The sequence below is a fragment of the Pelophylax lessonae genome, assembly GCF_965119305.1.
Source record: "Pelophylax lessonae genome assembly, chromosome: 2".
Taxonomy (NCBI): domain Eukaryota; kingdom Metazoa; phylum Chordata; class Amphibia; order Anura; family Ranidae; genus Pelophylax; species Pelophylax lessonae.
Genome location: NC_138769.1, coordinates 318053212 through 318076776, shown reverse-complemented (window position 1 = coordinate 318076776; position 23565 = coordinate 318053212). Strand labels below are relative to the sequence as shown.

The window sequence follows — 23565 nt, the reverse complement described above, 5'->3', positions numbered from 1 at the left end:
TATCAAAAAAAAAAAAAATAGCGCCATACACTAGTGTTTTCTTGTATTGGACTTAAATGTCAAATAAATGATCACACTATCTAAACGTAATCAAAAAATATTTGCCATGAGGTTACTTCAGCGCAAATATGCATGCAAATACAGATCATAATAGATCAATCGTAACTTTGCTTGGCACTATCACTTATATATATATCGGTAGACTATCTAAATGTAACATGCGTGGACATTTGTAGTGTACAGAATGGCATTTAAACATTATATTTTTATTTTATAATGGTCCAACTGTGTACACCTGTGGTATCATAGGAAAATTAACCCTGTAAATGCTATTAAAAGTAGGCCTTAAAGGTGTGTCAGAAAAGAATGGTATATTACATCAAAATAAAGGAGAGTTGTGTCATTGGTTGATCACTAGATGATAAATGATCCTTATGCTATCCTGCTGAATTTTAAAATATCGGGGTGCTAGAATAATACTAGGGAAAAGGACCATTGGCCAGTTGGATGTTTCCAACTGGAAGGTATTGTTCTTCCAAGGGAAGGGTGGCACTGGGAAGGGGAGAAGAGGGCTTTGCAATGCTTGCAGGGTATAAAAAAACACAGTGCATTGTTCAGTTCATTGAATGTCTAAATGCCATTTAGTAAGCCCACCTTAAAAGATATCCAAAGATAAATAGAGTAAGTTGAATAGAAGTATTTGGGATTGGACTTTCATAGCAAACACTCCTAGGATATGCAGACATTTGCACAGTCTCTCTAATGCTTTTGTGTCAGGAAGCTGGCTGAATATTCCTGACAATCTGGAATTATGATCTAGCCACACAACAATGAAGAGTTTTTCAAAGGAAAGGCTGTTTCCCAGAGTGGGCCTATCCTCAGGAAATCACATACGTTTCTTTTGACAACAGATGTTATTGCAAGTTTCATTTCAGCTTTAAGCGCTCAGTGAACATGTTCTCGAAATTCTTGGGATTGTCCAAAACCTGGAACTAAGTATTTCGACAAGAAAAAGTATTGTAAAGAGGTATGTGCAGGCTACCTTTATAACAAAATCATTTTAATTTCGTAATTTCACTGTTTGTTATTGTACATTGCTATAAGGCAACCATTTTTTTTTCTTTCTTCAAAGGCAAACATTCATACTTTGTATTTAACTGCTGTATCCATTTGTTAAATTTTACTGCTTTGTTTGATTTGTGTTAAAATAATTTTTATTAATATTTTGTTGTTCACCACAATGCAAATGTACGAGTTATCTATTTTTTTTTTAGAGGCAGTAAATGAGCCATGGAAGAAGACAGTTTGGAACAACACATTTGAAACAAAAAAAAAACACAATTTTGCATTTCACAGTTAAAATAAAATAAAAAAATGTAAACATTAATAAATAATAATAATAATAGCATTATTATTATTATTAGTAATAATAATAATACTATTATTAATAATAATGATAGTAATAATAATAATAATAATTATTATTATTATTATTATTTTTATTTTAAAATCTATGCATTAATATATGAATACCATTTTAGCTGCTACTTGCTTTTTTTCCTGATTAATATAGATTACTTGCTTAAATATAAATCAGTGAAAAGCAATGTATAAAACATAGTAACCCATAGCAACCCATAGCAGTTTTCATATTTCACCCATTTAGTATAAGCAAAGCTAATTTATTACCAGTTGGCTGCTTTTTAGTAACTTTAACACAATATGTGTATTTATAGGCCCATGAGTAATTTTACCACCCTCCATATGAAGTATAATCTTTTGCTGAGTCAGTGTTCTATGACACCACAATCAGGAGATTATTATAGATGATGGTGTCATACACTAATGCATACATACATATGACAAGCATAACTGTTCAACATAAAAGATATTTGGAAAGCTGTAAATAAAGCACTGCTGTATAAGTTAAGATATGAGTTTGACATATTTAAAAACATGGTTTCCTTATAAAAAAAATGTGTTATGAATATCATTAAAAACTTACGTGAGAGTTTCATAAACCATGCCATAAATAAATGTACTTATTTAGCTATTAAAAATCAATTGAAATGTAATGTAAAAGTAATCTAGATGCAATGGGATGTAAAAGTAATCTAGATGCAAATCACCAGACATGGGCAAACTATCCAGCTATGATATTCTTCACTAGAATATCACTCCTTTACTTATACTTAGACTAAATTGAGAACTAAGTGATCACATGATTGCTGATCGCTCAGTTCTCAGTCTGCTCTGAGCAGAGGGTGATGACTGTCAACCGCTGCTTTCTCCAGTGTTTGCTGAAGTGCCAGGCACTTCAGAGGGGACAGGAGTGGCTGAGAGGCTGAGCCTGCTTTTGGTCAGGAATCTGGGTGGATCCCAACATTATTGTTGGGATCCTCTCAGAAATGGGAGCAGGTCTGTGACATCATTTGACAGTGGACTTTAGCCCACTGTTGACTGCTTCTAGGTCACAGGAGTGCAGAAATAATTTACTAACCCCCAGGAGAATTAGGGCTAAAAGAACATTGGCAATAGATCCCTCTTAAGTAGTATGTGTTTTAGCATTTTGAATGTAACTGGCATGTTGTGGAAATAATAGTTTTTTTTTAATTGCTGAATATGTGCAGTTGTATACATTTTAACCACTTACCAAGCAGCTGTAAGTCAGCAGGTTCCCCAGAATCGCGCCTCCACACGCCAGCGGGAAAGCTGATCCGCTGGGCCGGAGGCCGCAATTGCTCCCTGTGAAGAGAGAACGGCGGTCTGCTGTTGTAAACACAGCAGACCATTGTTCTCTCTGGAATCAATACAGTGCCCCTGTATTCCTCCTATTTAGAAACACAGGTCTCTGTATTGATTTTACCAGCCCACCCCCCCTCCCCACAGTTAGAAACCCCCCCCCCCAAGCTCACACTTAACCCTTTGATCGCCCCTGGGTTAACCCCTTCCCAGCCAATGTCATTATTACAGTAACAGTGCATATTTTTAGCACTGATTCCTGTAGTAATGTCACTGGTCCCCCCAGAAGTGTCAAAAATGTCAGTTAGGGGTCCGATCTGTCCGACGCAATGTCGCAGTCCCGCTAGAAATCCCTAATTGCCGCCATTACTGGTAAAATAAATAAATAAAAATGACATAAACCTTTCCCCTAGTTTGTAGACTTTTGGGATTTTTTAAAAAAAAAACAATATGTAGCAGAATACAAATTGGCCAAAAATGATAAAAGAAAATAGATTTTTACATTTTTTTTTGGGAGTGTTATATAGCAGAAAATGAAAAATATATATATATATATTTTTTTTTTTTTCAGAATTGTCGCTAATTTTTATAGCGCAAAAAAAAAAAAAAAAATCGCAGAGGTGATCAAATACCACCAAAAGAAAGCTCTATTTGTGGGGAAAAAAAGGACATCAATTTTATTTGGGTACAGCGTCGCACGACTGCTCAATCGTCTGTTAAATAACGCAGTGCCGAATCGCAAAAAAATGGCTTGGTCATTAAGGGGGGAAATCTTCCTGTCCAGAAGTGGTTAATAGAAAAAAAGCTTTTGCAAGAAATAATAATAAAAAAGGGGCATGTATAAGTTCCTATTGCACAAGTCAGAGCCCAAAATGTATCTATAGTCAAAACCCCTGATATTATTCAATCTGCTGCTTGTGTAGGATGTTAACGAAGCTACACAATAATCAAGTATTAACCACATTGTTTTCAGAATAGTGAATCTTATTTCTACCTTATTTTATTGTGTTTTTTATTTTTACAGGATTGACTGAGAGTGAGATTGAGTCTTTACATATTCATACCAAGATGACACAGTCTATCAATATAAGTAATAATCTTCCAGGTAATGTACTTGCATGTTGTCTAGCAATACTTTAAAGAACAATGTCGTTTTATCACATAGCGTATGTAGAAAAAAACAGCTAAATACAGTATATATTCGTTATTTTATAGGGGAATATTTGATGGGCTGATGGTTAATATTTAGTTAATTGTACAAAACTACAGCAAACTTTGTTCAATTTTGTTGGTGGGCTACTATTAAGCAAATTACCTGAACTCCTTTACAACCTTTACCACCTCCCGTCCGCTGCATAGTAAAATGACAGCGGGCAGGATCCCCTCTCGTTCTGGGACGATGTCATATGACATTGGCCCAGTCTCGCTACTCTGAGCTGTGTAAATCACAGGACTGTATGGAAAAATTGGGCAGGTAAAACAGCTCCCGTATATACTGTATATTTCATCAGATTTTTAGCTTAAAACAACCTAACAAACTACCTAAAAATAAGCAGAACTTTACCTTGACTCTCCTGATTGCATTTTGTGAAAGTCCACAGAGGGACAAGGGGGAATTGGGACTATGTGATACCAAATAAATAAAATATGATAGAAAATGGAAATATTGAAAATTGATATTCTAAAAAAGAATGTTTTATTGGTACAAAACACAGTACAATACATCAATGAAGATCATTGTTGAGTAGGGTAGAAAACCATGAAAGCATACAAAAGGACATTAATGTGTATATATATATATATATATATATATATATATATATATATGGGAAAGTCCCTAATATATATACAATTACAGATGTCATAGATAGTGGACACAGAAGCACCGACGCGTTTCAACCCGAAGTCTTCTTCTGTGGGTAGATATTCACTTTACACAGTTATAGTGAATAGATCAACATATAAAAAGACATCTGTATATATAGTTGGTAGTTTAAGGTTTTCTTTGCTGGAGAGTAAAAAAAAGGCACCACATCCCCCATAAGTAAATACAAAAGTGTCAATGGGGATTTTTTGGGACTTTTTAGGTGCATAAAGTAATAAAACCAAATTGATAGAGAAAAACTCAGTCTTACCATCCCCACTTGTCTTGCTCTCTGCCTTCCGCTTTCTCTTTTCTTTTTAGTAAAATGTACAGGAATTGTACTCTACGTGCCAAAAACCACAATTTAGCCTCCTATCCTTGCACAACAGAACATACAATGGGGTTGATTTCCTAAAGGCAAAAAGACTGTGCACTTTTCAAATGCAGTTGTACTCATTTGTAGAGCTTAGTGAGTGTGGTGAAGCTTCACTTTCTAAAGAATACCCAATTGGCTTGCACATGATTGGATGATGGTAATCAGCAGAACTTCACCACATTTATTAAGCCCTGGGGGAAATTGCAAATCGTTCTTTACATTCTTTCAATATACCCTATATTACCAAAAGTATTGGGACGCCTGCCTTTACATGCACATGAACTTTAACCTTCCTAGCGGTATTCCCGAGTGTGACTCGGGGTAAGATTTTAGTGCCAAAAGCGGTAACCCCGAGTCACACTCGGGGTAGCGCTAGGAAGATCGCTGGATGCTGGAGGAGGTTTTACTTACCTTTTCTCCGGGATCCAGCGATGTCTGCGAGCGGTGTGCGGCGGCGGAGCTCTCTCCCGATCGTCTGCGAGCCCCGGCTTCCGTCTCCGGCGACGTGACGTCCGCCGGGGGGTGGAACCGGCGGCAAATTCGAATGTAAAATGCACCAAACACACTGATATCGTTCAAAATAAAATAAAATCACATTACATTACCCCCCAGTGCCCTTTCCTGCAGTTTTACTGTACTTTTTATGTAAATATATGTATATATATATATATATACATATATATACAGTATATATATATATATATACATATATATACAGTATATATATATATATATATACGTATATATATATACACATATACATATATATATATATATATATATATATATATATACACACACACACCTATTATATATATATATATACATATATATGTATATGTATATATATATATATATATATATATATATATATATATATATATATATATATATATATATATATATATATATATATATATACACACGTATATATATATATATATATATATATACACACGTAATTCTTGTGAATGAGCAGCCCAAACCAACTGTATACATTATATATATATATATATATATATATATATATATATACGTATATATATATATATAATATATGTATACATAATATATGTATACATACATATATATATATATATATATATAATATGTATAATAAATGTATACAGTTGGTTTGGGCTGCTCATTCACAAGAATTACATGCTTTCAGCACCTAAAATAATGGTACCGCTTTCAGCACCTAAAATCCAAAAGAATCATACCGCTAGGGAGGTTAATGGCATCCCAGTCTTTGTCTGTAGGGCCACTAGAAATACAGAGATCCATGGTCAGTCCCCTTACTATCACAACATCCGGAATGAGTACAAATAAATCTAATGTGGCACAATGAAGGAAATAATAGCCCATAAACAAATAAATCAATACATACATGAAAAAAATTGCTGATAAGGGAGGGGGAGAAAAATATTATTCCCAAGATAGTCCGCCTCCTAGGGAACCACCCGCCGGGAAAGAAAACAGGTGCTGCTTTTCGATCAGTACAGCAGTGTTACCTTTACAACAAATAACAACAAATGACAAAGGATACATCATTATAACTAGCAATAAGTAATACCTAAAAACTGATGATTAACAGTATAAGGATGACCCAAATGGCACTTAATATTATGGACGCAATGATGAACTTAGAAGTAAATACACTTTATTGTCAAAAGTATTGGGACACCTGCCTTTACACACACATGAACTTTAATGGCATCCCAGTCTTAGTCTGTAGGGTTCAATATTGACTTGGCCCACCCTTTGCAGCTATAACTGCTTCAACTCTTCTGGGGGAAGACTGTCCACAAGGTTTAGGAGTGTACCTATGCAATGTTTGTCCATTTTTCCAGAAGCGCAGTGAGGTAAGACACTGATGTTTTGGACGAGAAGGCCTGGCTCGCCGTTTCCGCCCTCTTTGTCTTTTTTTTTTTTTTTTTTGTCTATTTGTCTTCATCTTCATATTATCAAAGTTAGATATTGTTATAATTTAAATGGGAATAAGGAGAAATGGGGAGGGAAAAGGGAGTTCGGGAGAAAGGAAAAGATAAGGGAAATGGGACTTTAACCACTTTACCGCTGAGTACTGGAATAGTACTGCTCGTTCCCGTCTGACGACGTAGACCTACGTCGCCAGACTCCTCCCCTGTAGGCGGCGCTCGCGCGCCGCCGGAGGCGTGCTCCCGCTGTTTTCATTCACAGCGGGAGTCGGGCCAGGGGAGGACCAGCGGCGATCGCCGCTGCTCTGCCCCGATCGTCGGGGATCTAGTGCGGAGATCCACCCGCCTGTGTAAACACAAGCGGGCGGATCTCCTCAGTGACAGGGAGTGACAGATCGGAGTGTTCAGCATAGCTGGACATCCGATCTGTCCCTGTCTCACACAGTCACCTCCCCCTCCCACATGTCAGTAAGCACCAGGCATACATTAACCTCTCCCCCTCCAATAAAATTAACCCCTTCCCTGCCAGTGTCATTTTTACAGTAACAGTGCATATTTATAGCACTGATTACTGCAGTAATGTCACTGGTACCCCCAAAAGTGTCAAAAATGTCAGTCAAGGGTCCGATCTGTCCGCCGCAATGTCACAGTCCCGCATAAAAAATCGCAGATCGCCGCCATTACTCGTTAAAAAAAAAACACCAAAAATGACATAAATCTTTCCCTTTGTTAGTAAACGCAATAACTTTTGCGCAAACCAATCAAAATAAGCTTATTGTGATTTTTTTTACCAAACATGGGTAGCAGAAAAAAAATTGGCCAAAAATTTAAAAAAAAATTGGTTTTTACATCTTTTTTGGGGGGAATTTCATATAAAAAAATGTTAAAAATATTGTTATTTTTTCAAAATAAACGCAATTTTTTTGTTTACAGCGCAAAAAATAAAAATCACACAGGTGATCAAATACCACCAAAAGAAAGCTCTGTTTGTGGGAAAAATAGGACGTCAATTTCGTTTGGGTACGGTGTCGCACGACCGCGCAATTGTCAGTTAAAGTCGCACAGCGCAGAATCGCAAAAAGCGGCCCAGACGTAAAACAGCAAAATGCTCTAGTGGTAAAGTGGTTAAATGAGACTTGTGCCATAGAGACTCCATCCCTGTTATCATAAACATAAAATGAACATAAGGAACACATAGTGTTCAAAAATAAAAGGGTGGGACTTTGTATGAGGTGTGGCCAGTTGACACATGATGTTATATTGGTAGTACATATACATTTGCAGGTAAGCATAAAAAGGCATATGGTCAAACATCATGTGTTTATTGACATATAAAATAGCAATTAGCCTAGGTACAATAAGTACAATAAATTCAAGGGGACATAAACAGTATACAGCTAAGTAATATGGTGGAATCATAATAAAAAATGACAAAGGTAAACCAACAGACATGAAGTATGTACAGCATGATAATTGGATGCATGCTAAGATGAATAATGAGTGTACATGGCCTCTTCAGCTCGACGCGTATCGTGAAAAACGTTTCACTTCATCAAGAGCAGGCACAATTGGACTCTAAGGGAACATATAATGTAAATGACATAGCATCCAATAGAGGGTTATATTGGAGAATATATAAGGGAAATTAACTTACTATAGGATAATAACTGGAAGTGAGGCTGTTCTGGCACCCATAAATGCGTCTGGAAGGGAACTGAGGGAGCAAGAAAAAATCCGCGCAGGGCCAGAGGCGCAAAGTCCATAGACATAGCGTGAATTGCCATAATGGGTCTCAGGCTAAGTGATCAAGTGTGGCTCTATTGAGAGATATTAAAATAATAGTATAAGTAACAATCATATGGGTGTATAGGTAAAAATAGGCCCAAGACCACGTGTGTAAAGAGTGAACCGAGATTGTACAGCAAGGCACCGAATATGCAGATAGGTGGGGTGTTGAACAGTAAGGAAACCTCACAGTCAAGAAAGATAATAACGTGGTGTGCCATAAAACAAGAAGTGCAAGTAGAAGAGAAAAGTGACTCACCAGCAAATTGCTGATAGAGAGAAAAGAAAAACCAGATAACGAAAGGACCGAAAAAATATGGAAAAAAGAGACAAACAGGCAAAATTGATAACCAGCGTGATAAAATAGTGAGTATAATAGAAATAGGTGCAGGAACATGGACCTGCGCAAAGGCGGCAGCAGCAGAGATAGCTCCCAGTGTCATGGGCAATTCAGAATCTCGGAACACCACCAGGCCGACTGCGGCTGCCTAGGATGGCGTCCCAGATATGAATGCAGGTGGAGAGTTGGGGAAGGACGTCGGGGAAGGACGTCATGCTCTGCACGGAAGACCATGGCGCAGATGCGCCGCGGCCGCTAACACGCCCCCCCCCCCCGTCCCCCGCCCGGCCGATAATAATTTTTTCTTTTATATCAAATAATTTTTATATAATTTGTTTTTAAATTTTACAACTACATACATATATTCCATACTTCAAATAACATAACCTATACCACCTCCCCCCTGCTCACACATGCATTGGTGTATCACTCTCTTAACCATATTATTATTAAATCAATTAGGCTGTTTTCCCAAATATAAACATAATGCACATTAATTTCTTTTTTCCACATTTTAAAAATTATTCTAAAACTCTATTCCCCACCCTCTTGTTAGAGGTCATTCCCATAGTCCCCATATTTTCTCAGATTTCTTAAAGTGATATGAAAGTCTAGTTTTGTTGTTTAAAAATAACAAACATGTTATACTTATCTCCTCTGTGCAGTTGGTTTTGCACAGAGCAGCCTAGATCTTCCTCTTCTTGCGTCCCTCTATGGTGCTCCTGGTCCCTCCCTCCTGCCGAGTGCCCCCACAGCAAGCAGCTTGCTATGGGGGCACCCGAGCTGAGCCTCAGCTCTGTGTGTCTATTCAGACACGGTCAGCCCCAAACCCTTTTCTCTCCTCATTGGCTCACAGACTTTGGTTGACAGCAGCGGGAACCAATAGCACGATGCTGTGTCTCAGCCAATCAGGAGGGAGAGTCCCGGACAGCCAAGTCTCTTGTGGATCGAGATGGAGCTCATATAAGTAATGGGGGGGGGGCTGAGGGGGGCTGCTGCACATTTAAGGATTTTATCTTAATGCATAGAGTGCATTAAGATAAAAAACCTTCTGCCTTTAGAACCACTTTAAGACACTTCCTTTCCGTATAGAAAAACGTTTTAATTCTCACAATATTTTTTTTACTATTTTACTCATTCTACACTTGTTGGAGGGTCTGATACCAGCCATCTCTCTATGCATTTAGTTTCTGTGCTTGAAATAAACACTTAAGCACCCAGATTAGTGTAATATATGACAAGGTCCTTACATCCATATAGCCCAATATCCACTTCGGCTCTCACACCTGTTCCCTCTATATGGACCAGAGCAATTTTCAAATTTCTGCTATGAGACTGTTTGTTCAGCAATTATTTTGTCATTACTTAAGATAATGTAATACATATATTATTTTTGAAGGACAAACAAGGCTTTCTTTTTGTGAATATTGTTCTACAACAATGATTTTTTTTCGCAATCCTTAGACAATTAAACGTAATAAAATTAAACAAAAGGCACTTTTTCTTTTTTTTGGGCAGCGCAAGTTGAAAAATAAATAGTGTTACTGCACATAAAAAGATTATTTCTTACTCTGTAATTAGTCCTGCTTAAAACAACACTAAAATTATGATTTTGTTACAAAGCATTGCAAAGTTATTTGTTTTTTTTTCAATTTTGCACTTTTTTCAGTGTCATACGTGTAAATATATGTAAAAGGTGTAAAAATATTATTGAACAAAGCAAACAAAAACTGAAAAAAGTTTATTAGTTAATAAAAAAAAATCACCAGGAAAATTATAATTGAATAAAGAAGGAGAACAGGAAGTTAATTAGGGCTGATTAGAGTAAACTAAGGGTTAATAAGGAGTGCAGCAGAGGAGGGTTCTATAAAAACATAAAGAAAACACTTTTTTTTTTCTTGTCAGGTTGCTTTAACTGACTTCATTTGCAAATTGAAGTTCATCCCTTTGATCTGTAAGGCCCCGTTCACACTGGGGCGTTCCGACTTCCCCAGGCGACCACAGAAGTCGCGGCGCGCAGCTCGCACCGCGACCTCGGAGCGGCCGGCGTGGACTTCATAACATTGAAGTCTATGCAGGTCGCTCCGGGTCGCCCCAAAGAAGCTCCGGACCCTTTTTCTAAGTCGGAGCGACTTGTGTCGCTCCTATTAGAATGGGTCCATAGCTTCTGTATGGGAGGCGACCTACGGCGACCTGTCAGGCGACCAGGTCGCCTGACAGGTTACCCCAGTGTGTAAATTTCTGTTTATTCATTTAGCCCCCGTTCAATGTTTCATTGTAGCTTTCTGTATTTGCAGCTGAGCAATGTTGTTGATAAACATTGCCAGACTGCTGTTTTTTGACAGCTCTTGCTGCCAGAACCTTCTTTGTATACTTTTCAATGCAGCTGTGATTAAACACAGCTAGCTGAATTGCATTGTACTGGGACAGGGGAAATAATGGCAGCAGAGCAGAAGAACTGGACATACTAGACAAGCCCTGTGTACAATAATGATATTTTTTGGGCGTGTCTAGTACGTCCAGGGTCTACACTGGATATACACTTACCTGCCACTGTATTAGATACTCCTGTTCAATTGCTTGGTAACACAAATTGCTAATCAGCCAATCACATGGCAGCAACTCAATGCATTTAGGCATTTAGACATGGTGAAGACAACTTACTGAAGTTCAAACCGAGCATCAGAATGGGGAAGAAAGAGGATTTAAGTGACTTTGAATGTAGCATGGTTGTTGGTGCCAGATGGGCTGGTCTGGGTGTTTCAAAAACTGCTGATCTACTGGGATTTTCATGCACCACTATCTCTAGGGTTTATAGAGAATGGTTCAAAAAAGGGAAAATATCCAGTGAGCGGCAATTGTGTGGATGAAAATGCCTTGTTGGTGTCAGAGAGGTAAGGGCAGACTGGTTTGGGATGTCAGAGGTCAGAGGAGATTGGGCAGACTGGTTCAGGATGATAGAAAGGCAACAGAAACTCAAATAACCACTCGTTACAACCAAGGTATCCAGAATACCATTTCGGAACGCACAACACATCGAACCTTGAAGCAGATGGACAACAGCAGCAGAAGACCACACCGGGTGCCACTCCTGTCAGCTAAGAACAGGAAACTGAGGCTACAATTCTCACAGGCTCACCAAAATTGGACAATAGAAGATCTGAAAAATGTTGCCTGGTCTGATGAGTCTCGATTTTAGTTATGACATTCATGATGGTAGGGTCAGAATTTGGCGTAGACAACATGAAAGCATGGATCCATCCTGCCTTGTATCAAAGGTTCAGACTGGGGGTGGTGGTGTAATGGTGAGGGGGATATTTTCTTGGCACACTTTGGCCCCTTAGTACCAATTGATCATCGTTTAAACGCCACAATTTACTTGAGTATCATTGCTAACCATGTCTATCCTACTGTATCTAATAAAGTGGCCGGTGAATGTATAGTGCATAACTTAGGGTCTAGTCCCAAGAACACAACATTTATGCTATCAAGAAAATCTAATCAATACCTATTCAGTTTGGGGCATCCCCAGTTCATATGGATGAGGTCATGAGTTGGATACCCACATCGCGGGCATGCAGCATCTGGACATCTTCCAAATGTAAACAATCTTTTAGGGGGTATGGTAAGTTCTATGTAATAAAACTAAATGTGAAATCCTCTGCAGAGGGGAACATGGACACCAATGGTACTGCTTCTAATATATATTATCACCTCTTCTTCTGTAATATTCACTATTTTAATATTGAACACCAATCTCCATCTGTACATTATCTACATATTAAGCTCCTTTTGTACCACCTGCATGAGGAGCACATTACTTACCCTCTATTTTTTAATATTTCTATGTAAACTTTTTAAATTCGCATTTGCTTTCTTTTGTAAACCCAAATAAAAATGTTTTGCAGTGAAATTGTGCTATGGAAGAACAAATATGTGGAAACCTGGCTATTTGTTGGCATGCTCATTATGAATAAATCACTCTGGTTTAACCACATCACAGAACCTCCTCTATTCTGTTTAGTTGTACATAGAATAGAAAGTGGAAATCCTAGGACCAGTAGACAGTGACTGTCATTCCTCCTCCCTGTGCTGGCCCAGCTACTGTACAGGTGGATAAGCTTTATCTGTATAATTGCATTCTGGCAATATTTCTTTGAATGTTAGAGCAACTTGTCCTGGCACTGATTGTGGGAGTTTACTAATATCACAATATTTGTGAAAGTGTTTTACCTTGATTGTGACCTTTTTTAAGTTTTGAGCCCTTTATATACTGTATTTCCCTTATTGTTTAGAGGTCACTCGTTTGTAGATTACAGAATAATCATTTTGTTGCATAACGGTATTTTTTTTAGGTGAAAAGGTAGTTTAGTACTTATAAGTTAAAAGAGTAGTTTATTTTGTTCATTATGCAATAAAAAAATGATTCTGTAATATTCAAATTTGCAAATACAATTTATTTAACTAGTTCTGGACCGGAAGGATTTGCCCCCTTAATGACCAGAGGAATTTTTTGCAATTTGGCACTGCTTTATTTTAACGGAAAGTTGCACAGCCATGCGACACTGTACCTAAATAAAATTGATGTCCTTTATCCCACAAATAAAGCTTTTTTTTTTTGGTGGTATTTGATCACCTCTGCGATTTTTATTTTTTGCGCTATAAACAAAAAAAGAGTGACTTTCTGCTATGTAACATTCCCAAGAAAAAAATAAAATAAAAATAATAAAAAAATGTTCATCCTTTTAGGCCAATTTGTATTCTGCTACATATTTTTGGTAAAAAAAAAAATCCCAATAAGGGTATTTTGATTGGTTTGCGCAAACGTTATCACGTCCACAAATCAGGGTAAAGATTTATGTCATTTTTAATTTTTTTTACCAGTAATGGCGCCGATCTGCGATTTTTAGCGGGCCTGCGACATTTCAGCAGACAGATCGGACCACTAACTGACATTTTTGACACTTTTTGGGGGGACTAGTGACATTACTACAGTAATCAGTGCTAAAAATATGCACTGTTACTGTACTAATGACATTGGCAGGGAAGGGGTTAACACAGTGGTGATCAAAGGGTTAAGTGTGAGCCTAGGGGAGTGTTTTCTAACTGTATGGGGGGATGGGCTTGTGAAATGACCACAGAGACCTGTGATCCTATATAGAAGGATCACAGGCCCTCTGTGATTATTTCAGAGAGAAGAATTGTCTGCTGTGTTTACAAAAGCTGACCGTCCTTCTCTCTCAGCGGGGAGCGATCGCGGGTGTGGATCGGCGTCCCCGCTGCCTAGTGGGGGTGGGAGCACGTGCCCCTAGCACCACTTGCGCGACCGACCTACCCCTACGTCATTTCCCGCAGCCGAGCCAGCCTGCCACAGTTATTCTGCGGCGAGTGGTCTAAACATTAAGAAAATACGGTAAAGAAAAGGGCTCAAAACTGGGAAAAAGGTCACAATCAAGGTTAACAAGACATTTATAGCACTTTAATAAATAACGAGATGTAAGATATTAAAACATATATATATTTTTTTCCATAAAACATATTTTTATGTGTTCTTTCCAGTGATCCAGAGCTTGCTTTAAAAGTATACTCATATATTTGTATTTTTTTTTAAACAGACCTAGGAGCTCCTTTCTTATACTGGGATCGTAATGAAAATGACAAGGCTCCCTACAGTGTGGAAACGCCATATGGATTCCAGTTGGATTTGGACTTTCTAAAATATGTTGATGATATCCAGAGTGGTCAGACTTTGAAGAAAATGTCTCTTAGCAGAAAACCCAGGTCAACACGGCGCTCTACATCATCCTTAAGAAGCTTGTCCAGCCAAACTGGGATTTCAATTTCAACAGAGTCATTGGATTATAGTGAGGATGGCACCTCATCAGACTCAGTTTTTTTCACAAGAGATGTTGTAGATAACAGCTACCCTGGTATGGCCAAACAGGCTTTGGGTTTAAGAAAGTCAAATCCAATATCGCCATCACCCTTGTTTAAACTTCTTCCGCCCCCACCAGGTAAGTCACTTCTGAATGCTCGTGTTGAGAAAACACTTGAGGGTAGAAAAAAGCAAGAGCAACTAATTGTAGACTATGAAAAAATACAGTCTTCAAATCTTTCTAAGCTTAGTGCTGCTAGTAGAAGTTCACCCAATCTCACCCAAGGAACGTTATCAACTTTGCAGTATAATAAAAGTGGGGACAGACGTGCAGTCCTAAGTCCAACCTCCATAGGGTCTATGAAATTTAGTCCTGTGAATTCTGGAAGAAATACTCCAGTTGATAATTCTTCTTCAAATCATCTTCAGTATATTCGGGAACAGATGGCTGCTTCTCTGAAGCAGCTGAAAGACCTTGAAGAACAGGTAAAAGTCATTCCTCTTTTACAGAAGCAAATTTATACACTTGAAAGAGAGAAAAAGCAGCTTACAGATGAACTAGAAAAGCAGAGGGCCTATGCCATTGGAATGTCATCAATTGCCAATTCTAGCCTCCGTGATATTGATTTAAAGAAAAAGCTTGATGCTATATCTGAAAATGAGAATAAATCAGAAATTAAAACATCTAAATCTGAAATTAGATTAGAGTCTGGATTATCTAAACCAAGTAAAATTACAGAGTTGAAAAGACTTACGGAGAAATTAAGTGATACAGAAAGAAAAACAAGTCATGAAAAAGCAGCAACGGACAAAACCCATGTTCGTTATCCGGCAGTGAAGGAAAAGTCCAGAAAGTCTGTATCAGTTGGTGAGAATATTCCTATGACAGAGTCTGTGTTTTACTATAGATCTCAGCATGAAAAAAAAGATGTTGCCTTACAATATTCAACTGAAAAAACAGATGTAGGTGTTTGGGTAATGGAATCATTATTAGGACTGACGTGCGAAGCTGAGAAGGAAATACAGATTTTGGAACATACAATAGAACATCAAAGAGCTGTTATCAAAATTCTTGAAAATAATCTTAAGGCTGCCTGTGATGAAATGGATGAGCTAAGGGTAGCTGTCTCCACCAGAACCATCATAGACGTGCAACCAAACCCAGTGGAAGCATCAGCAGATGCAAACCGTCCAAAACCATCTGAAGAATACTTACAAATGGTGGACACAAGAGCACTTTTTGTTCCAGAAATGTATGCAAGTGGCATTGGCAGTGACATTGAATTAAATAGATTTGATCATTTTGAAGATGAAACTGTTGTAGATATGATGACTGAATGTCAAGAAATAAGCATAAGTGCACATTCTAAAGGACAGTTAATACCCAGTGGCAATGGATTTGACACCATAAGTTTACCGGATTCTGAGCATGAACTGACAATCTTAGGCAGAGATGAGGTGGATAGTGCTGACAATAACGATATCAAGCGTGATCTATCTGAAAAAGATATCAAGGAGGGTGAAACATGGGCTACTGGGGCTCCTGCAGGAGAAAAGAACAAAGCATCAATGAATCTTCAGAGATCGGGAGAAGTGCCAGAGGATGATGCAGATGAAGATACAGATGGAAGCAGGACATTAAAATCTTTAGATGAAGTCAGTAAGTAATGTTTTTTTTTATTAAGGCTGAATGAAGCCTTAAGCCTTATATTTTGCCTTCCCCCCGGTTTACTCATTTTCCCCCTCACCAACATCCTTATGAAATTATTACATAAACCTGTGTAGCACTACTCCCTTGGGAGCTGCTGGTTAAAGGTTCCCCTGGGTTACCCATAGCAACAACACTGCAGTTTAAAGTGCTTGGCTCAGTCAAGAAACAGTCTAGGGGTTTTGTTTTTTTGTAGTTTAATTTGAGAACTTGGATAGGAGAAGGGATGAGTGGGATACTCCAACTTGAATGAACTATGCACAATTTGCTGGGACATCTAGATATAGCTGAGTGTGGCAAGGCCGCTTCTTCACCTTGTCACTAGCAGTGAAGAAGAATTTAATGAACTTGTATTTCTCTGTGAACTGCTCTTCAGGGCCCAACTAGGCACCCCCTTTGTCCCTATTCTTCAGGGTTCTACACGGCACTCCCTTTACTGTAACTCTCTGTGTGTGAGCTGGCCCCCTGATCCCCTGACTTCTCTGGAGTTGTTCCCCTTCCTGGGCAACCCCTTTGACAAGTTCCTTAGTACTCACGGCCACTGTTTTTCCCAAGAGACTCTGCCAGCAGCTCCACCGTCAGCTTCACAGGATCCTCCACAGCTCAGCTCCACACCTGGTTCACTAGGCCGATTGCCTAAGACCACCTTCCTCATACACAGCAGGAGGAGAGACAGCCGCCTGCCTCCTCCTGGGACTCTGCTTCCCGCCGAAAGATGCCCTGTCACACGTTTTATGAGCAATCCCAGGATGCATTGCAAGAATGCCCTCCCACTGGGATTCCCACAAAAGCCTATGCGTCACTGGCTGGGTTTCCTCCGCTGTCCAACAAGCTCCCTCATTGGATACAGTGGGGACACTCCCTCAGACCCAGTGAATCACACCTGGAAACATATGACAGGCAACCTAATAGATCAGGCTCCCCTGATAAGCAGAAGGAGCAATAGATGCTTTTGCCCAGCACCTACCTACCTAGGAGGTTTCAGCCAGGAAATGAGGCAGGCCCTGTCTGAATAGTTTCAGCTTTTAGACCCGGTTCACACTCATGCGAGTGCCGGGTTCGCATGTAATGTCGGAGCGCACTGCTCCGACATTACATGCGATCAGCTGTGCGGTGCGAGTTTAGCCATACAGTTTGTATGGCTAAATTCGCATCGCACCCGGTGCAAACACGCACAGGAGGCATATTTGCAGCCGCATCAGGATCGGATCGCACAGCGGTTCACACTTGTGCGATCCCATCCTGTGCGAACTGCACGATCGCACTGCGATATGCGATCAAACTGGGGGTGTCGTTAAGATTACATTGACACCCCCAGCGGATCGCATATGGCAGTGTGAACTGCCGGGGGTGCGTGTGCGATGCGGGAACAGGCTGCGAATTCGCAGCCTTCCCGCATCGCAATAGTGTGACCCGAGCCTTAATGTTTGCGGTGTGCAGTTCAAGTGATACTAAAGTCTCGTGTTTTTTTTTTTTTTTAAATAACAAACATGTTATACTTACCTCTATGTGGTGGGTTTTGCACTGAGCAGCCCGGATCGTCCTCTTCTCAGGTCCCTCGTCAGCGCTCCTGGCCCCTCCCTCCTGTTGAGTGCCCCTGGAGCAAGCAGATTTGTTTAATCTCTGCATATAACCTGATGATTATGAATTCGCACTTTAAATCCACCAATATTACTATTATCATTTTTACTGGGCAGATGTAACATTATAGGCATTTTTTTTGTATAGAGGACTGACATTCTGAAACATGTGTGTGTGTATGTATATATATATATATATATATATATATATATATATATATATATATATATATATACACACACAGTGCCTTGAAAAAGTATTCATGCCCCTTGAAATTTTCCCCATTTTGTTATGTTACAATCAAATAATTCAATGTATTTTATTGGGATTTTATGTGATAGACACAAAGTGGCACATAATTGTGAGGTGGAAGGAAAATAAAAAAAGGTTTTTCAAAATTTTTTAAAATAAATATCTGAAAAATGTGGTATGCATTTGTATTTAGCCACCTTTACTTTAATACCCGTAACTAAAATCTAGTGGAGCCAATTACCTTCAGAAATCACCAAATTAGTAAAAAGAGTCCACCTGTGTGTAATCTCAGTATAAATACAGCTGTTCTGTGAAGCCCTCAGAGGTTTGTTAGAGAACCTTAGCGAACAAACAGCATCATGAAGGCCAAGGAACACACCAGACAGGTCAGAGATAAAGTTGTGGAGAAGTTAAAGCAGGGTTAGGTTATAAAAAAAATATCCCAAGCTTTTAACAACACAGAGCACTGCTCAATCCATCATCTGAAAATGGAAAGAGTACGGCACAACTTCAAACCTACCAAGACATGGCCGTCCACCTAAACTGACAGGCCGGGCAAGGAGAGCATTAATCAGAGAAGCATCCAAGAGGCCCATAGTAACGCTGGAGGAGCTGCAGAGATTCACAACTCAGGTGGGAGAATTTGTCCACAGGACAATTATAAGTTGTGCACTCCAAAAATCTGGCTTTTATGGAAGAGTGGCAAGAAGAAAGCCATTGTTGAAAGAAAGCCATAAGCAGTCCCGTTTACAGTTTGCGAGAAGCCATGTGGGGGACACAGCAAACATATGGAAGAAGGTTCTCTGGTTAGAAAAGACCAACATTTTTGGCCTAAAAGCTAAATGCTATATGTGGCAGAAAACTAACACATAACCCTGAACACACCATCCAGTCAAAGTCTAGAGCTAAATCCAATTGAGAATCTGTGGCAAGACTTGAAAAGTTCCCAGACGCTCTCCATCCAAACTGACAGAGCTTGAGCTATTTTACAAGAATGGGCAAACAATTCACTCTCTAGATGTGAAAAGCTGGTAGAGACATACCTAAAAAGACTTCAATATTTCAGACAGTAATTACAGCGAAAGGTGGTTGAAAGGGGCTGAATACAAATGCACTCCACACTCAGGGCCGGGGCTAGACTATTTTACGCCCTAGGCAAGACCAGCTACGTACGCCCCCCCCCCCTAAAAAATAAAAATAAAAAGGGTAGGGGTTAAAAACTTCTCTATGTCATACCCAGTGACCCTGATCTGATGGTTCCTCCATGTTATGCTGTCATACCCAGTGACCCCCATATTCCTCCATGTCACACCTGGGGACCCTGATGTCATTCTATGTCACACCCAGGGACCCTGATGTTTTTCCATGTCACATTCTGGGACCCCAATATTCCTTCATGTCTTGCTGTCATACCCACTGACCCCGATGTTCCTCCATGTCACACCCAGGGAACCCCGTGTTCCTCCACGTCATGCTGTCATACCCAGTGACCCCAATGTTCCTATATGTCACACCAGGGGTCCCTGATGTTCCTCCATGTCATACCCAGAGAGACCCTGATGTTTTTCCATGTCACACCTGGGGACCCTGATGTTCCTCCATGTCACACCTGGGGACCTCAATCCCCCATGACACACCCAGGAACCCAAATTCCTCACGGCACACCTGGTGACCCCGAATCCCTGTTACACCCGGTGACCCCGATTCCCTTTCACACCAGGGATCCTCCATGTCACACCCAGGGACCCCGATCCCCTGTTCTGGGGACGCTCACTGAGCGGTATGAAGAGAGTGGCCCGCGCTCTGTCCTCCTTCACTGTGATTCCTTTTCCTAGGACACTCCTCTCCTGGACCACAGTGCTCACCACAGCTCCAGCCGAAGAGGATCATCATGCAGGCAGCACTCCTGTGGGCTCCCTTCCTGCCTCTTGGGGCCCACCCAACACTGGTGGAAAGCCAAGGCTTGGTAGTTCCGCCACTGCCCCAGACACCTAGTATCTTCCTCTGTCCCTTCTTCCTCCCCCACTGCTGCCCCTTCCCTCAGCTCACAGGGATCATTAATAAAGGAGAGTGCCGACTCGTGGCTGCGCCCCTAGGTGGCAATGCGCCCTAGGCGGCTGCCTAGTTTGCCTAGTGGAAGCACCGGCCCTGTCCACACTTTTTATTTGTAAAAAATGTTGAAAACCATTTATCATTTTCCTTCCACTTCACAATTATGTGCCACTTTGTGTTGGTCTTTTAAATAAAATCGCAATAAAATACATTTACATTTTTGGTTGTGACATGACAAAATGTGGAAAATTTTGAGGGGTATGAATACTTTTTTAAGACACTGTATATGTATATATTTAACTAGCTTTAGTTCTTCCAACTCGCATGTGCTCATTAAATGCACTGCGTAAAAAAATTGCTTGCAATTTATGTCTGTTTTAAACTAAAAAATTCCCTGTAGATCACTGAATTTCCTTAATATCTTTCTTTATGGTTGAGGTATTTAATGCATCTTAGTTGTACCTTGCCGATATGAAGAAAGGCCATTAAAACAATCTATATTGTTTTTATTATTATTTTTTAATTGCTAGGTACAGTCCATTGCTATTTATTTTGTACATTTTTTATTTTTGAAAAAAATATTTATTACAGGATGTAATGATGCTCCAGATTGCCATCCCTGGGTCCAATGTGAGTGTCTTAGTTGAAACTGAAAGATTTTACTTGAACAGTGGAATAGCAGCTGGCAGGGTTTTGGCCATGAAATCTGGAAAAGCATATGAGAGCTGGGTACCCAGAATCTCCAGGTGCTCCGATATGCAGATGCTTCCTGGGTTGATGGGTGCAAAGTCTGGTCTTACCCCCTCCTTCATCCTAAGCCTCACCTTAGGGCCCCATGCACACATGGTGCTAGCTAACCTCTCCTAAATCGGCAGCAAAAAAACCCACCGCCAGCGCATCCTAGGAGCAGCTGCGTCTTGGCAGAAAAAAACTTGATGTGTGTGTATGCGTTTAGATCGCTTGAGGGTTAATTTGTTTCATTGGCCAGAATTCTGGCCAATAAAATATGACTTAACACTTAGATACCTGACACGCCTAGTGTTAATGTACATTTAAGGGCCATACACACTATAAGATTTTCTGAAGACTTTTTCCTTCAGATTTACCTTTTCTATGTAGTGCAAGGGCCTGCCAGATTTCATACAAATGTAAAGTGTTTAGGTTTGACCTCATATTATCTGGTTTTGGTAAGTCTAAAGGAAAAAGTCTTCAGAAAATCTTATAGTGTGTATGGCCCATTTCACACATCAAGTATTTTTTTCTGCCAAGACGCAGCTAGTCCTGGATGCGCTAGCAGTGGTTTTTTTTTTTTTTTTTTTGCCTCTAAATGCCTATGTGTGCATGGACACATAGGGGTTGATTTACTAAAACTGGAGAGTGCAAAATCTGGTGCAGTTCTGCATAGAAACCAATCAGCTTCCAGATTTTATTGTCAAAGCTTCATTGAACAAGCCAAAGTTAGAAGCTGAATGGCTACCATGCAGAGCTGAACCTGATTTGACACTCTCCAATTTTAGTAAATCAACCCTATAGGCTAACATGGAGGGGTGCCTAGAGGCAAAAAAAAAAAAAAAAAAAAAGAAAGCCAGATGCCCCTAACAGCAGCTTTAAAAACAGTGTATAAACATGAGACCTTAGCCACATTAATGGACCAATAGTAATACTCAGAGTCCTTTCACATGGGCCTTCTGCCCAGATGGACTCCATTTCGCTCAGCGGGGATCGATCAGCCGCTGAGCAGGCGGATGACAGGTCCGTTTTCGCTTACTTTGAAGAAACAGACCTGTCAGATCCCCACTCCCCTCTATGGGAGATCGGATGATAATGGACTGCCTGTCTGTTTTCATCTGATCCTATCACATCTGATCCCCAGACGGAAGGAAAATAGGTTTTCCACCTGTCTGGATTTCACGGACAGGATCGGATAGCAGCGGGTGTCAGCGGACATGTTACCGCTGTCATCTACTGCTCCATAGAGGTACATGGAGCATCTGATCAGGTCCGCCTGAAAAATTGACAGGCGGCCCTGATCGGAAAGCCCGTGTGAAAGGGGCCTTAGATAGGAGAGGTAAGTCCGTTTAGGACTCTGCATAGCAAAGGAAATTGAGCATTCTGGTCACCTGGAAAGATTAAACTCAGAACAGACCTGATTTGCATGCTCTCAGTGCTGTGGATGAGTAAGGACTTTCCACTGCATGTTTACCACAATCTGATATAGAAAAGACAACATACAGTATATTGGTATATTGCAATATGTTTAAGCTGCTGTGTTATGGTCTTTTTCTTTCTTTTTATTCCAGTTATGAGTTGTGCTCAGGTTCTTGCCAGCTAAGTAATAAAAGCACCGAAGATGTCAAGAGGATAGTGGCCTCAGCAGTAATTTCATTGGACACATTACTGATTCTTATATGATTCCCATGGTGGGGAAGCCCATATTTTCCAGTTACTGATGTGTTTCTAATATATTCCTTTTGTAAAATCTGTATACTTATGTACTTCCCTGTAATCTTGTTGGAATGCTTATAAAATCTATCAGATGTCAAACCAAATCATGTCTCTTACATTTTCCCAACCCTAGCGTTAGGCTGGCCATACATTATACAATTGTTTTGTATAATTTTACTTTTGATTTACTAAAACCACATAACACTTTCAATTTGCATGCAATCAGGCAAGCCCTTGCACTACAAAGTTGTAGATACATCTAAAGCCCCGTACACACGATAAGATTATCGAACGATCTGTCATCCGTTTTTTGTGGCATGCTAGTCTGATGTGGAAAGTGAAGAGATTATTTTCATACGAATTTTCCCGTAGGACAGAATTCTACTTCAGACGTGATGTCATGTGCTGGATTGCTTTGTATGTGTTCTTTCGCCTCTGAGCATGCCTAGTCTTGCTCTTAAGATTTTTTTCCGTCAAACTGTACTAATGAGATGAAAATCAGAGGTTGTATTACGGACGACAAAAACTTTATAGCCTGCACATCAGGATTTTTTCAGCCGAAAAGTCGGAGTCGGCTGTCGAAAGCACCATACTAACAATCTGAA

At 39.8% G+C, this 23565-nt stretch overlaps 1 protein-coding gene across 1 annotated transcript; it reads left to right on the top strand.

Moving 5' to 3' along the window:
- The first annotated feature begins 693 nt into the window (after positions 1-693).
- Positions 694-23064, top strand: LOC309545144 (KN motif and ankyrin repeat domains 1-like). The gene is made up of 4 exons (XM_082244280.1): positions 694-1027; positions 3767-3847; positions 14663-16582; positions 22816-23064. Exons 2-4 carry the CDS (start codon positions 3811-3813, stop codon positions 22845-22847), a joined length of 1989 nt encoding a protein of 662 aa, XP_082100406.1. The 5' UTR covers positions 694-1027; positions 3767-3810; the 3' UTR covers positions 22848-23064.
- Positions 23065-23565: the final 501 nt, after the last annotated feature.